Source organism: Zootoca vivipara, chromosome 1, assembly GCF_965207765.1.
Source record: "Zootoca vivipara chromosome 1, rZooViv2.hap1.1, whole genome shotgun sequence".
Taxonomy (NCBI): Eukaryota; Metazoa; Chordata; class Lepidosauria; order Squamata; family Lacertidae; genus Zootoca; species Zootoca vivipara.
Genome location: NC_142582.1, coordinates 89,324,419 through 89,339,817, shown reverse-complemented (window position 1 = coordinate 89,339,817; position 15,399 = coordinate 89,324,419). Strand labels below are relative to the sequence as shown.

Below are 15,399 nucleotides of genomic sequence, written 5' to 3'. Positions count from 1 at the left end.
AAAATAAGAAAATAGGAAGTTGCCTTTTATTGTGTCAGACTATTGGTCCATATAACTCAGTATTGTCTACACCAGGCATAGGCAAACTCGGCCCTCCAGATGTTTTGGGACTACAACTCCCATCATCCCTGACCACTGGTCCTGTTAGGAATGATGGGAGTTGTAGTCCCAAAATATCTGGAGGGCCGAGTTTGCCTATGCCCGGTTTACACTGACTGACAGTCTCCAGGATTTCAGACTGAGGTATCTTCAAGCCTTACCTGGAAATGTCAGGGATTGAACCTGAGACATTATGCATACAAAGCAGATGTTCTACCACTGACCTACCGTAGGATTCTTCACCAGCATTATCTGGCAAAGAGATAACTCAGTCAGTAGAACATTGGATTCTTAATCTCAGAGCTGTGTGTTTGAGCCCTATGTTGGGCAAAATACTCCTGCATTACAAGGGGTTGAACTAAATGACCCTTGTGGTCCCGTCCAACGCTACAATTCTATGAGATTTGGTCAACAATAAAATTACACTGAGAGAACAAATACATTATAAATGAATAGATCAGATTAGTACATCAACATTGCTGGTTCAACCTTCAGGGAAAGCCTGGGCGAAAAGGTAATGCCTACTCAAAAGAAATTCACACTGGATTTAATGGGACTTACTCCTACGTAAATAGATCTAGGATTGTAGTCTACCAATGACATCTTCATACAGCTACCATAGCTTCACATTCCTCCAGAATACAGCAAAAAACCAAAACAAAATCCTTGCATTTTACCATTGGCAGGCGGCTCTTCTGCTCAGGGTATCCGTTTTCCTCCTGGGGGCTCCTGCAGGCAGCAATCTCCGTCACGACCTCGGGTCGCTGCAGCCGTTTTTGTCACGGCTCCTGGCTCCATGAAGTTCTTTCAGCCGTTTCCCTCCGAGTTGAGAGATCTAGACTTCTCTCCCTCGTTTGCTGTGATCCACAGGGCAAGATCTCTCCCCTGCCTCAAGAGTGCCAGCCTGCTCCCTCCAAGCCTCAGTTGGTCCAAGTCCTCCCCCAAGCGGTGGTTTAGCAGCCAGTGAGCCGAGATGTCCAAAGTTTGCATGCTGCGTTTCACGCGTAAAATAAAAAAAGAGTAAAATTGACGAGGAGCTGATGGTTGAGGCGAACTCCCTGGCCTGTGCTTCTTCTGCTCTGCCCACCGCTCTTGGCGCGCAGGTGGGTCTTTGTGGGACCGCTTTATATCCAAACATTGGGGATTTAGATAGTAAAGTGGCGTCCCGTTTTTGAAAAATAGGCGCAATTCCTCATAGACTGTGAACCTGAAGTCCTCTCCTTACTACTCGCAAACAGCACTGCCTAAAATGTCGGTTTTGCCACTGACTGGCTTTTATATGTTGTGAGAGGGCAGTCTAAATAATTAATTATTTTTTATTATTATTGATTATTATTAATACCACCGCCCTTATATTTCGTGAGAGGGCGGCTTAAAACATAATATAAATACTTCCATTAATAATAATAAAAACGAACAGGACGTCACTTCACCCGCTCCCTGCACACGAGGCAGCGACTGCCTGAGGCGGAAGGGTCCGCGCGCAAGTTGCGAAAGCCTGTTGAGGACTACGAGTCCCAGAATCCTCAGCGGCCGGCCTTCCTTTCCTCCTGTCGTGAGGCTGATGAAACTGAAAGTGCTGCCGCCGCTGCTGTTGCTGCTGCTGCTGCGGCAGCCGCCGCTTTGGTCCGGTTGTTTCACCTTCAAGCGCGCGGAGAAGGGGCGGCCGGACGGGAGGCAGCGCTGCTGAGGAGCAAAGCATGAACGGGGGAATGGATTACCTCCTCTCCGAGGAAGTGATCGATCTCACCAGAGGACCCTCAGGTACAACTCCAGAGTGGGGTGGTGGGGAGAGGGCGGCCGCGTGGGCTTGGATCGCTGCTTTTCGCTTCCGAGATCTGACCCGGCCAACTTCCCCGAGCAACGACCAACTTTCGCAGCTGGGTCCTGGCTCTTGAGTTAGTAGGAAAGCGCCCGGCTGAGGCCTGTATACTTTTTGTCCTTGCGAAGCCGCTTGTACATAACTTCACTGCGTGGGCGAGAGGACGCCTCTGTTTGGAAATGTTAATAATAGACTGTGCCGACTTGGTGCAGCTTTTTCGGCCTCTCTCTTTCTCCCCCCCCCCCCCTTGCAGCACGAGAGAGAACGGTTCCCACTGCATTGCACTCTGGCTCACATCACATTGCCTACCATTTTAAGTCGCTACATCACATGCTTACCATTCTGAGTTTTTATATATTCACTGGATCTAAGGCTTTAAACTTAACCTTCTCACTCAGAATTACATTGATTTCTTAAGGCAAGCACATTCTTGTTTTTCTGCGAGTATATTTGAGGCAAATGTCATGTACTTGCAGCTGCAGTGGAACTCTCCATGATCTACACACACACACACACACCTACAGCAGAATGCAAGACTGAGGTTGCAGTCCTGTGCACACTTACCTAGGACTAAGTTCCCTTGAATGCAAGGGAGCTTCTGAATAAGAACATAAGAAGGGCCTGCTGGATCAGGCCAAGGGCCCATCTAGTCCAGCATCCTGTTCTCATAGTGGCTGACCAGATACCTGTGGGCAGAGGCATCTTTCCCATAGAGATTAGTGGCTCGTTGCCCCAGGGCGCCAGCCTCTCAGGGGCACCACAGCGAGTGGGGGAGCTGCACGGCTTTTGAGCCACTAAGCCCTCCTCAGCCTCCTCCTCCTTTCCCTCAGCCACAGGAATCCCCTCAGCCGCAGCCCGTTGAGCCGCTGTCTGAGGGAGCAGCGGTGGCGGGAGCGGCTCCCAAGGTGCCTCCTCCGCGTCACCGGTGCCCGCCGCCCCACCACCACAAGCGGGGGCGTGGCAACCGCCTCCTGCTCCTTGGGCCGCTGGGCAGCAGCGAGAGCGCCGGCAGTTGGCTGTCGTTGTCAGGGAGCGGAGGAGGAGGAGGCACCCTGGAGCCTCGCAAGCAAGCACAGGGTTCCGGCAGTCTGGCCAGCCGCGCCACCACATCGTTGGGACCCGAGTTCTAAATTCTGGGAAAGGGAGGGGGGCGCCAGAGGGATCTTTGTGCCACAGCGCCGGATGTGCTTAAGACGGCCCTGCCTGTGGGAAACCAGCAAGCAGGATTCAATCACAAGAGCAGAGCACTCATTCCTCCTATATATACAGATGTATAGGCTTCCACTTGCTGCACGATAGACGAATGAGATAGAGCTGTTCCAGAAAGAAAGGAACTGCCATATCCTATCATGTTTGCTACAGTTCAGAATTTGCCCCAAATTAAAGCTCATAATTCCTCCTTTGAATACCAAGATTCATACAGTACAGGCTACCTTTTAGCAAATTTTGATTGCTTTCTAATTTAGCATATTTGACGATTTCATATCATGTGGTCTTGATTATTTCCTTTTAACATTGCCAGATGGACTAATCCCAATGCTAATATGAATTGTGTACTCATCAGTCTGGCTCAAAATGATTCCTATTAGCATCACAAAATATCTTCCCCTGCCATTGCCATAATAAAAAGGCAAGCCTCTTTTTAAACAGGATTTGCAAATCCTGCTTTCAAATCTTGATTAGACATTGGGTGCAGATGAAAAAGGTGAAGCAGGTTATGGCTGACTGGGAAGGGAGGGAGCATTTGAGTCTGCTGCTGACTTTCGTGGTTAAAAGATTGGCAGCATCTGGAATGGAATCTGGGATACCTTGCTTTGAATTGTTTCTTAAGGTTCTGCGCAAGGTGATACTAGTTGTAATACACTGGATCTGCACCCCACTTACCCCTCTCATTGTTTGTCACCTCTTCTTTGTAGAGTCTCCTAAATACTTTTCTGTAGAAATTTGGCCTCCTTGATTGCCTGTCCTTTGCTGCCTGGAAAAGTGAGATGGCTTGAATAGTGAACTCTAGCCTAGGCTAGTAGGATTCAACTGTTTCAGGGCCAGGACTATGCCTCAACATGGGACTTTACTTCCTTCCTTCCATATATATCCTTCGCTCTTTAGAGTGACCAGAAGCAAAGGCAGCAGGGCTGCTGTATTTTTTGACAGCTGTATAAAAGAGGGTTGGTTTTTTTTTGTGTGAGTGTGGTCACAGCTTGACATGCAAGAATGAAGATACCAAAATATTTTCTTTGCCACATATATAATAGGTGAAGGAAATCTGCCACCTGTGCCTGGTCACCATTTCTCACCACCACCATTCCCCTTTAAAATTAACAAAGTGGAGCCACTGATGTGATGCACCATAGACTGGGCCCCAATCCACTCAGTTTACTCTCTGTATCTGTCTCTGAAATGCTGCTTGTTGTTCACAAGCAATTTCTCACTAACAGTCCAAATTTGGTCTAGCCCAGGCATGTCAAACCTGCAGCCCTCCAGATGTTTTGGACTACAATTCCCATCTTCCCCAACCACTGGTCCTGCTAGCTAGGGATCATGGGAGTTGTAGGCCAAAACATCTGGAGGGCCGCAGGTTTGACATGCCTGGTCTAGCCAAACCTTCCCCAACCTGGTGCCATCCAATATTTTTGGCTACAAGTGCTGTTAGCCATAGCCAGCATCTCTGGTAGTTGGGGATGATGGAGGTTGTAGTCCAAGGCATCTGGTTGAGGAAGGCTGGCCTAGCCTGCTAAAATTCTTAGCAGCTGACAAGGCAACCTACATCAGAACTATTTGATCTTGGACAATCCTCTTAGGATTCTGCCATTTTCTAGTGCAGACGAAGGATCACGTGTTTGACCACCTTGTATCATCATCATCATCATCTGCACATGAGCAGAGAAGATTTAATCCTTCCCATGCTCAGAAGGCATTTGAGCCGAGAGAGCAGTCACACATGGAATCTATCACTTGAGAATACAGACGATGAAGTCCTGGGACCATATAGTGGGCTTTTCTTCTTGGATGAGCCTGAGAATATAAACATAGCTGCCAAGTTTTCCCTTTTCTCGCGAGGAAGCCTATTCAGCATAAGGGAAAATCCCTTTAAAAAAGGGATAACTTGGCAGCTATGAATATAAAAGCAGTAACCGAGGGGCAGAAAAGTGATTTAAACATTACTCTTGATTTTGTGTATGTATGTTGATGATGTGCACAATTCATTTTTTTGTCTTGCAAAAAAAAATGTCTTGCAATTAGTTATTCTGTCATTGCGCCCATAACCTAGCTTTAAGGGGCATTAGGTGAATAGCTAATATGTTTGAGTTTCTAACACTGGCTCTGTCTGATTAAGGTATGTGGAATGTACAAATTCAATTTTACACAAGGAGACATTTGCCTGACCTCATTCTCATTTGAAGATAGTGTATCCAGAAAGAAGGCTCTAAAACTATTGTAATTTCAGGCTTCTTTCCAAACCGTGTTACTTAACATTAAAGTGAAAAATATGCTTTTAATAGAATTGGTTTTTGGGTGTTTTTTTTTAAAAAATAGCATTCGCCTTGATCCCAGCTTTTGCCGTAGAGTTCTACTAGTATAGAAGGATGGCCTAGTTTGGTATTTTGGGTGCCTGGCTTATTTCTAGTCTTGGTTCTCATTTCTGTCTACCTTGTTCTTGTTCTTAGGTTTGGGGTTTAATATAGTTGGTGGAACAGACCAGCAATACATCTCCAATGACACGGGCATCTATGTTAGTCGGATCAAAGAAGATGGAGCCGCCGCCCTCGATGGACGCCTGCAGGAGGGGGACAAAATTTTAGCAGTAAGTAGTTTAGGCCCCTCCACAGAAATGGCTTCAGGTTCAATAATAACAGTTTCGTCAAAGCTTGCTTAAAGCTGCAAGCTCCTTTGTAAGGATTTTTTGTGAGTGGAACTCAAGCCCAGCTGAGTTTTTGTTTTCTTTACGGGTTTGCTCTCCTTCTGAGCATCCGCTCTGGCATGGTTCTCCTCCCCAGTGTGACTTTATTTTACAACAAATGTATGGAGGCATTTCTCCGCCTTTCCAGAGGCAGGTGATCCAAAGCTGGGAGTTAATTCCTCCTGCCTGAGACCTGTCTGTTTCTGCAGTGAAAGGAAGGGAGCTTATGGGTAAGATACTGATGCTGTTCCTCCACCTTTCTAGAAGTTTGGACTGTTTGCCTCTGCGGGAAAGGAAACCTTACAGATATGTTCCAAGTTTTCTCTCCCCCCCCCCAGCTGATATTGCCTCACAGTAAAGGCTCTGTTGCACATTGAAAATGTAATATGTACTCACTGATGCCCTTAGGTCGTCACACATCATTTTTCATTATGTGAGCCATATAAAACTGCGCTGTAAAGAGCCACAGATTTCCCTAGTGTGTTTCTAGAGTATGCATTGCTCTCGGTTTGAAGCCACTGTTTAACTTATGCAGCTCCATTCATGTATGTGGTGTTTTAAAGAGTAAGACAAGCAAAGAAGACAAAGAGTCCTTGCTCTAAGAAGCTCACAAATCTTAATTCCTCACATTGGTGCTTGCTGGGAAACAGTAGGAGAGGCAAGGTGACAAGGGATGCAAAAATGCAGCGTGAGAACCAAGCTTCACTGGTTGAGGGTGGAATTTTCCTGCCCCAAATCTCTAGTTCTACTTGTCAACTTATTATTATTATTGCTTCACATGCAAATTGTATTCAGGGCATCACAGTGCATGCAGTTGTGTGTGTGTGTGTGTGTGTGTGTGTGTGTGTGTGTGTGTGGAGATATGTAACCACGTTTCTCATAGCTCTGGGAAGGGGCATGTACTAACTTTTAATATTTACATTGGCTGTATTTCTATTGAGCCCTCTTTCTAAACATTGCTCTTGATTTTAAGTAGAAATACTCATTTATAAGCAAATTTCTTCTGGTGGCAGTGATGTGGCTATGTGGACATCCCTACTGCTTTGCTTTGTTTTCGTCTGAGCCTGTGTGGTTGGATACTAAGACTTTCCCGCTCCTCAGTTTATGTATGTCCGTCCCATCCAACTCCTGTTCTTCTCACCTGGAAAATAGGTGACCTAGGACAAATCCACAGCATCTGACAAAAAGTAGGTACACGTAGGTTGGGATAGTAATTGATTCAAATTGGATTTGTTTAGAGGTACTTGTCGGAATTACTACTGTAATCCAAGTTTATGCACCAACTACCGGTGCTGAAGAAAGTGAAATTGACCAATTATATGAAGACCTACAACACCTTCTAGAAATGACACCAAAGAAGGATGTTCTTCTCATTACAGGGGATTGGAATGCTAAAGTAGGGAATCAAGAGATAAAAGGAACAACTGGCAAGTTTGGCCTTGGAGTTCAAAATGAAGCAGGGCAAAGGCTAATAGAGTTCTGTCAAGAGAACAAGCTGGTCATCACAAACACTCTCTTCCAACAACACAAGAGACGACTCTACACATGGATATCACCAAATGGGCAGCATCGAAATCAGATTGATTATATTCTCTGCAGCCAAAGATGGAGAAGCTCTATACAGTCAGCAAAAACAAGACCTGGAGCTGACTGTAACTCAGATCATCAGCTTCTTATAGCAAAATTCCAGCTTAAACTGAAGGAAGTAGGAAAAACCACTGGGCCAGTAAGATACAATCTGAATCAAATCCCTTATGAATACACAGTGGAAGTGAGGAACAGGTTTAAGGATTTAGATTTGGTGGACAGAGTGCCTGAAGAACTATGGATGGAGGCTCGTAACATTATACAGGAGGCAGCAACGAAAACCATCCCAAGGAAAAGGAAATGCAAGAAAGCAAAATGGCTGTCCAACGAGGCCTTACAAATAGCGGAGGAGAGGAGGCAAGCAAAATGCAAGGGAGATAGGGAAAGATACAGGAAACTGAATGCAGATTTCCAAAAAACAGCAAGGAGAGACAAGAGGGTCTTCTTAAATGAGCAATGCAAAGAAATAGAGGAAAACAATAGACTGGGGAAAACCAGAGATCTGTTCAAGAAAATTGGAGATATGAAAGGAACATTTCGTACAAAGATTACCATAATCAAGGACAAAAGTGGTAAGGACCTAACAGAAGCAGAAGACATCAAGAAGAGGTGGCAAGAATACACAGAGGAATTATACCAGAAAGATATGGAGGTCTCGTACACCCCAGGTAGTGTGGTTGCTGACCTTGAGCCAGACATCTTGGAGAGTGAAGTCAAATGGGCCTTAGAAAGCACTGCTAATAACAAGGCCAGTGGAAGTGATGATATTCCAGCTGAACTATTTAAAATTTTAAAAGATGATGCTGTTAAGGTGCTACACCCAATATGCCAGCAAGTTTGGAAAACTCAGCAATGGCCAGAGGATTGGAGAAGATCAGTCTACATCCCAATTCCAAAGAAGGGCAGTGCCAAAGAATGCTCCAACTACCGCACTATTGCGCTCATTTCACACGCTAGCAAGGTTATGCTTAAAATTCTACAAGGCAGGCTTAGGCAGTATGTGGACCGAGAACTCCCAGAAGTGCAAGCTGGATTTCGAAAGGGCAGAGGAACCAGAGACCAAATAGGAAACATGCGCTGGATTATGGAGAAAGCTAGAGAGTTCCAGAAAAACTTCTGCTTCATTGACTATGCAAAAGCCTTTGACTGTGTCGACCACAGCAAACTATGGCAAGTTCTTAAAGAAATGGGAGTGCCTGATCACCTCATCTGTCTCCTGAGAAATCTCTATGTGGGACAAGAAGCTACAGTTAGAACTGGATATGGAACAACTGAGTGGTTCAAAATTGGGAAAGGAGTACGACAAGGTTGTATATTGTCTCCCTGCTTATTTAACTTATATGCAGAATTCATCATGCGAAAGGCTGGACTAGATGAATCCCAAGCCGGAATTAAGATTGCCGGAAGAAATATCAACAACCTCAGATATGCAGATGACACAACCTTGATGGCAGAAAGCGAGGAGGAATTAAAGAACCTTTTAATGAGGGTGAAAGAGGAGAGCGCAAAATATGGTCTGAAGCTCAACATCAAAAAAACCAAGATCATGGCCACTGGTCCCATCACCTCCTGGCAAAAAGAAGGGGAAGAAATGGAGGCAGTGAGAGATTTTACTTTCTTGGGCTCCTTGATCACTGCAGATGGTGACAGCAGTCACGAAATTAAAAGACGCCTGCTTCTTGGGAGAAAAGCAATGACAAACCTAGACAGCATCTTAAAAAGCAGAGACATCACCTTGCCGACAAAGGTCCGTATAGTTAAAGCTATGGTTTTCCTAGTAGTGATGTATGGAAGTGAGAGCTGAACCATAAAGAAGGCTGATCGCCGAAGAATTGATGCTTTTGAATTATGGTGCTGGAGGAGACTCTTGAGAGTCCCATGGACTGCTAGAAGATCAAACCTATCCATTCTTAAGGAAATCAGCCCTGAGTGCTCCCTGGAAGGACAGATCATGAAGCTGAGGCTCCAATACTTTGGCCACCTCATGAGAAGAGAAGAATCCTTGGAAAAGACCTTGATGTTGGGAAAGATGGAGGGCACTAGGAGAAGGGGACGACAGAGGACGAGATGGTTGGACAGTGTTCTTGAAGCTACGAACATGAGTTTGACCAAACTGCGGGAGGCAGTGCAAGACAGGAGTGCCTGGCGTGTTCTGGTCCATGGGGTCACGAAGAGTCAGACACGACTAAACGACTAAACAACAACAACACTTGTCGGAATACTATCACATTGTGCTGCTTATTTTACATTGCAATATTTAAAACAGATAGCAATTCTTAATTGTTCTCAGTGAGATCGTTAGGATTCTGGTGAACACATAAATAATAATAATAATAATAATAATAATAATAATAATAATAATAATAATAATAATATATTATTTATACCCCGCCCATCTGGCTGGGTCTCCCCAGCCACTCTGGGCGGCTTCCAACAGAAAAGTAGAACACAGTAATCTATTAAACATTAAAAGCCTCCCTGAACAGGGCTGCCTTCAGATGTCTTCTAAAAGTCTTGTAGTTGTTTTCCTTTTTGACATCTGTTGGGAGGGTGTTCCACAGGGCAGGCGCCACCACCGAGTTAAAACACTCTGGAGGCGTTCTGATTCTCTGGGTGTCTGCCCACAAGTGATACGTGCAATTTCCTTTGTTTCAGAGTTCAGTTTTGAGTCTGAGAGTCTGAGTCTGAGTTTCTGCCGGAGAGGAGTGTGTAGGAGAGAGTGCTACAGATAAGAGCTGCAAACATGCAGCTAGCTTCTGTTGGTTTTTCTTTTTCTTTTATGCTTCTGTAATAAAGTTGAGTTAGATTAGAAGCAACGGAGCTGAGTCTATTTTATTGAAGACACAGACTGCCATCGTTCCAGCTGCGCTGTAACTCTGCTGGGTCCGAACAAGAAGAAGCTTTGCAGAGTGAGCTGGGGAGCGTGCTGGGCAGCCATTGAAGATTGGCTGCGTGGGTCTAAGGATTTACGACCCACTAATGAACTTTACAACACTACATTTACTACAACAGAGATTTATCCCAAGTAACGTACATTTTCTGCTGAACGCTTAAAGCTTTCCAACGCCAGCGTGATTTCACAAGCTTGGATGCTTGCCTATAGTTAAGAAGTTATGAATTTTCTGTTTCAAGAACATATGGAGAATCCTGGCCGTTTCTTGGCCTGTTCCAAAAATGTAAAAGGGTGTGAAGCACTTTGAACACTTACTTACTGTGTAAATGCTGTATACAATCCAGCATCTAACCTGGCTTGTCCGTGTATGCCTAATTTGTTGATTATAATGGTTTTTCTCAGGTTAATGGCAAGGAGCTGAAGAACATGCTGCACCAGCACGTCGTGGATCTGTTCAGGACTGCGGGTGATAAAGTATCACTAAAGGTTCAACATAGGGTGTGTATTAATTTTGTTTCTTGGAACTTACCACTATAGCTTGAAAGGTTGTGCCCTTCTAACTGCTGCTTCTGTGATAATCCAATCAGGTGATGACCCTTAAGAAGATTTTTTTGGGGGGGGGGGGGAAGAGTTCCTAGCTGGCTGTACATATATTTTAAAACTTGAAACTTTTCAATCCCTGTGTTATCGTGGCGCCCTTTTTTTCTGGTGTTCTTCCACCCACTGGAAAGATTTTGGATTGTGTAGTCTGAAGGCAAATGAGGTCACTAGTTTGCTGAAGCTAAGCAGGTCTTGTCCTAGTCAATATCTGGACGGGAACCTGAGAACCCAATGGCTGCCACCCGGAGTTTAATAATGGAAGGAAGTCGGTCTATAAATGTAGTAAGCTAAACAAATATTTGTTGTTGGTATGCCCCCATGGCAGTGTTGGGGAGCCTGCAGGGCTAATCCGTCCCACCAGGTAGCCTCATTTGACCTGCCAAGCTATAGTGGCCAAGCCACGTCCTCCTGCCCCACACCTGACTTCATATATAACCTGAGGTGAGGGGCAGGTAAAGATGTGTCTGGGTCTAAAACGGGTTTGCAGGCACCTGTTAGGCAGCACCTCCAAAGCCCTGTGCTGCAGCGTGATGTGTCTTCAAGAGAGTGTCTCAGTTCTCTTGTTTCCTAACCCTGTAAATGATTGCTGTTGTCACACACATGTGGTCACCTTCAGAATTAATCTCACTCAACATGTGATATGCCGAAGGCAGAATCCTCTCCTTGATTACTGTAGCATGGAAAAGATTCTGCAGCATCGGCATCATAATTATTTTAAAAAAATTGTCCCAAGCAGGTTATGATCCAAAGTTTGAGGTTGAAGGTGGTTGGTGGGCTTTGTGGAAAAAGTGGCTGTTGAGGAAGGCATCTGCAGTCTGCCTTCAGCAATGGCAAGAAACCACTCTAGAGGTGGGAGACTTTTATGACTTGTCTGAAGCATAATGTGGAGGCTAGATTCGGTGGCGGTAGGAAAATGAAAATAAAAAAGAAAGTTTGGGTAGTCTCATTATTGTGCAAAGAGCACAAGCCGTCTAGGGCTAATGAATGTTCAGCTTTGTCGCATACTAACTTGGAGCAGAATCGTCCTCTGGTTTCCCGACTTGAGGGTGTTGCTCCTGCTTGGCTTGAGAAGTACGTGATCCTTAGAAATTGCTTGAGGTTTCTTGTTCTGGCTTGGCTGCCCTCAATGCCGCTCTCCTTCCTGTTGCAGCTGCTGCCCCAGAATGGTCCCTCAAGCCACCGAGGGGACGGAGACCCGGGAGGCCTTCCTTTGGCGGTTATCTTAGTGCCGGGGCTGGCCATAGTAGCGGCTGCCGTGTGGGCCTTCGTGAGATATCGGCAACGGGTGTGACTTGACACTACTTCTTCTTCTGGAAGACCCACAGATCTACAAAATAATTTAAAGAGAGCAAATCAACAATCTTATTCTGGACTGGCATGGGGGAGGGAAGGAGAGAATCATTGCCTGATGTAAAGTTGCTGCTGCTTGTAATGTTGTATATTTCATGTATATGGAGGCATGGTGATTGTTTCTGGATTTGGGATGTCCCATTTCATGGGTTCTGCTGAAGATGGCATAATCACCTTTGGTTTTTCTTTTTTCTTTCTCTTCTTTTGTCCCCTGAATGTTTTTGAAATGTGGGCTATGATACACAAGATCTATACAGTGAGCGTCTCGTGACCAGAGAGGGCTTTTCCCATCCTTCTGCTGCCTCTTGACAAGCTGCTTCTGTAACTTGGGCAAAACTTCTGGAGAAGTTGCGAGCCCAGCTGTGGTTTGGTGCTGCTGCAGGGAGTCAAAATGCCTTGGAGCATACAGCAGATTCTGCTTGCCTGATCAAAGAACCTCTCTGGATTACAGATGCAGCATCTAAGTGGGTTGTTTTTGTTTTTTTGGTAAATGAAATCTTATTTTTAAATTTTGCCCTTTTTTCTTTCAAGTTTTCTCACAACCCATACACATGCCCTTGTACTGGGAGATGAATTTATATGATGGTTGTGGTGGGTAGACTATTCTTTTAAACACATGCCTTAGAGAAGGATATTGAGTTTAGTCTAAGGCTTTTTAGACTAAAGTTCCCACTTCAGGTGGATTGCTGGTACAAAATAAGCCATAAGTGTTGGAATTGGCCCTGAAAGGACAGGAGGTGGCATAGCTTAACAGGGCCATGTGGGGAAGGGAATGAGGTGCCAGCCACAGAAGCTGCTTAGGTTTTGTTCATGGACTTGGAAATACGTTCCATTGAAATTGGTGGGGTTGACTCCCAAGTAAGTACATGCATAGGATTAGAGTACAAGGAAAAGGTTCGAATGAGATGTAACAGGAAGCCCTAGTTACAATGAGGGATCGTGCTCAGCTTTTTGAGAAGAAGCATGAATCCATTGGGGTGAAAAAAAGGATGAAATATTAAGTAAGCCTTCCCCAAACTGGTGCACTCCAGATGCTAGTAGGACTACAACTTCCATCATCCTTGACCATGCTGTCCCAGGGGGATGGGAGTTGGAGTCCAGCAACATCTGGAGGGCATCAAGTTGGGGAAGTGCATTAAGGCAAAGCAACACTTGGTCTAATCAAAGAGTGCAGCTTTCCGTTTATGGAAAGCTATATTGGGGTGGAATATTCATTTTCCCTGTGATACTTCTCTGCCAAAGTGGATGCGCCATCATGAGGGGTGTTGGTCTACTCTTTCTGGAGAAGAGCTGGGAGGTGGGGCTTCTAATATTTACATTGGAGAATTAATTTGGTGACAGGTTTACTTTGGAGAAACAAAGCTAGCCTTGCCCATTCTGATTGTACATCTGCCCAGGAGATGCCTGTGCTACCAATTTCATGCTTCCGGCCAAGTCAGCCTTGGGGCAGGGGAGGAGAAAGTTCAGCTAACTCTCACTGGGCTGTCATGGTACAGCTAGGTGTGTTGAGCTAAACTCATCTTGCTGCCTTGAACTGTTTGGGCAGGAAGATCAATGCTTGAGCTGAAGATCAGCAACTGCAAACCCCAGAGGACAGTGTGTGTCATACTGCATCCATATTAACCCAGTTCATCCATCATGGTTCTTGACACCTTTAGGAAGTAGGAAAATATTACGCGTGGCCCCATTGCATCTTGCTTAAGCAGTGATAGTATCGAGTGTTATAGTCGACTGACAGCTAACCTTGCAATGATCTGGGGTAAATTCACTGTTCGTTTCAGAAGGACAAAAGCTGTAATCCTAAGCACAGTTACTAGGAAGTCAATCCAGTGGAACTCTGGAGATTCCTTCTAAAAAATCATGTTTTGGGTTGAGAGATCAAATTAGTTCCCCCAGTCCTGGAGTACTGAGTGTCTCTTTCAAGTAATGAACATTGCATGTTCATGCCACACATCATCTGACTGAAGAGCCTGAATAGATTCCTATAAATGCCCAGTACAGTTTTTGAGCCATAATCTGTGGGCCTTGCTGCGACGAACCATTTTTTAAAATAAAGGTGTTAGATGATGTTGAGATGGGACGCAAAGGAAAGGCAGCAACAACTTCACTTTCAAGACAATTAACCTTCCCACGTGGATTGCATTTTACTGTTTGATGGCTTGAGCAGCATCCATTTCACGTTTCTTTGAGCGAATGTGTTTCCTGTACTTTGCAAAAGAACGTTGATGTGAGAGATCTGTATGATGCCAAAAAAAAAAATCACATATGCAATATATATATTGAGACTATAAATTGTAGTCTTAGGGTGCTTTACTTTCCTAATCTCTTAGCTTTTCTTTACAGGAGTTTGAGGAAATGCTTGAGGTTTTTGTCATGACTGGTGCATGGCTTATGCAGAGCCCCCACCCCTTTCCTGAACTTGAAAGAAGGGGTATAGCTTGGTGGTAGACCATCTACTTTGCATGGAGAAGGTCCCATGTTCAATCCCTGGCATCTCCAGGTAGAGCTGGCAGAGAGTCTTCTGAAAATACTGGAGAGCTGCTGCCAGTCAGTGTTGACAATGCTGAGCCTTATGAACCAGTGGTCTGACTTCCTAGGGAAACTGGTTCCAGCAACCAGAACTTAGTGCCATTATTATTATGCATTTACATACCACTTTTTCAGTCCAAAGGTCCCCAAACCAGCAAACATCATGAACACAACAAAATATATAGTGAACCAAAGGAAAATGTGATTCAGCAAGGGAATTGGTGGGCTAGATGGGCCTTTGGTCTGATCCAGCAGGGCACTGTTTAATAATAAAACACTAATTAAACTTGAATCTTTCCATCCAGCTCAAGATGACTGTCAGAAATCAAAGTCACATAAATGGTTGGCTGAAAATAATACAAAATAGAAAGTGGACAGCTGCCACCTCCACTAGCAATAGGTGACATCAAGTGATTCCCATGGAAGGAACGGCAAGATGGAATGGGGAGTCCTCGGCCACATTCTCTGCTGCAACAGCCAGTGACCTCTGCAAGCAGCAGGGCAAATTGAGACTTGTTGGTAGCTTGGCCCCTCCCTCTACACCAGCGTGGTTAAGAGTGGTGGACTCGTAATCTGGTGAATGGGTTTGCTTCCCCGTTCCTCCACATGCAGCTGCTGGGC

The 15,399-nt window shown here is 45.1% G+C and overlaps 1 protein-coding gene across 1 annotated transcript; it reads left to right on the top strand.

Moving 5' to 3' along the window:
* The first annotated feature begins 1,688 nt into the window (after positions 1-1,688).
* On the top strand, positions 1,689-14,541 carry SYNJ2BP (synaptojanin 2 binding protein). The gene is made up of 4 exons (XM_035113323.3): positions 1,689-1,863; positions 5,587-5,723; positions 10,702-10,797; positions 12,050-14,541. The coding sequence occupies exons 1-4, from the start codon at positions 1,800-1,802 to the stop codon at positions 12,188-12,190; spliced, it is 438 nt and encodes a 145-aa protein (XP_034969214.1). The 5' UTR covers positions 1,689-1,799; the 3' UTR covers positions 12,191-14,541.
* Positions 14,542-15,399: the final 858 nt, after the last annotated feature.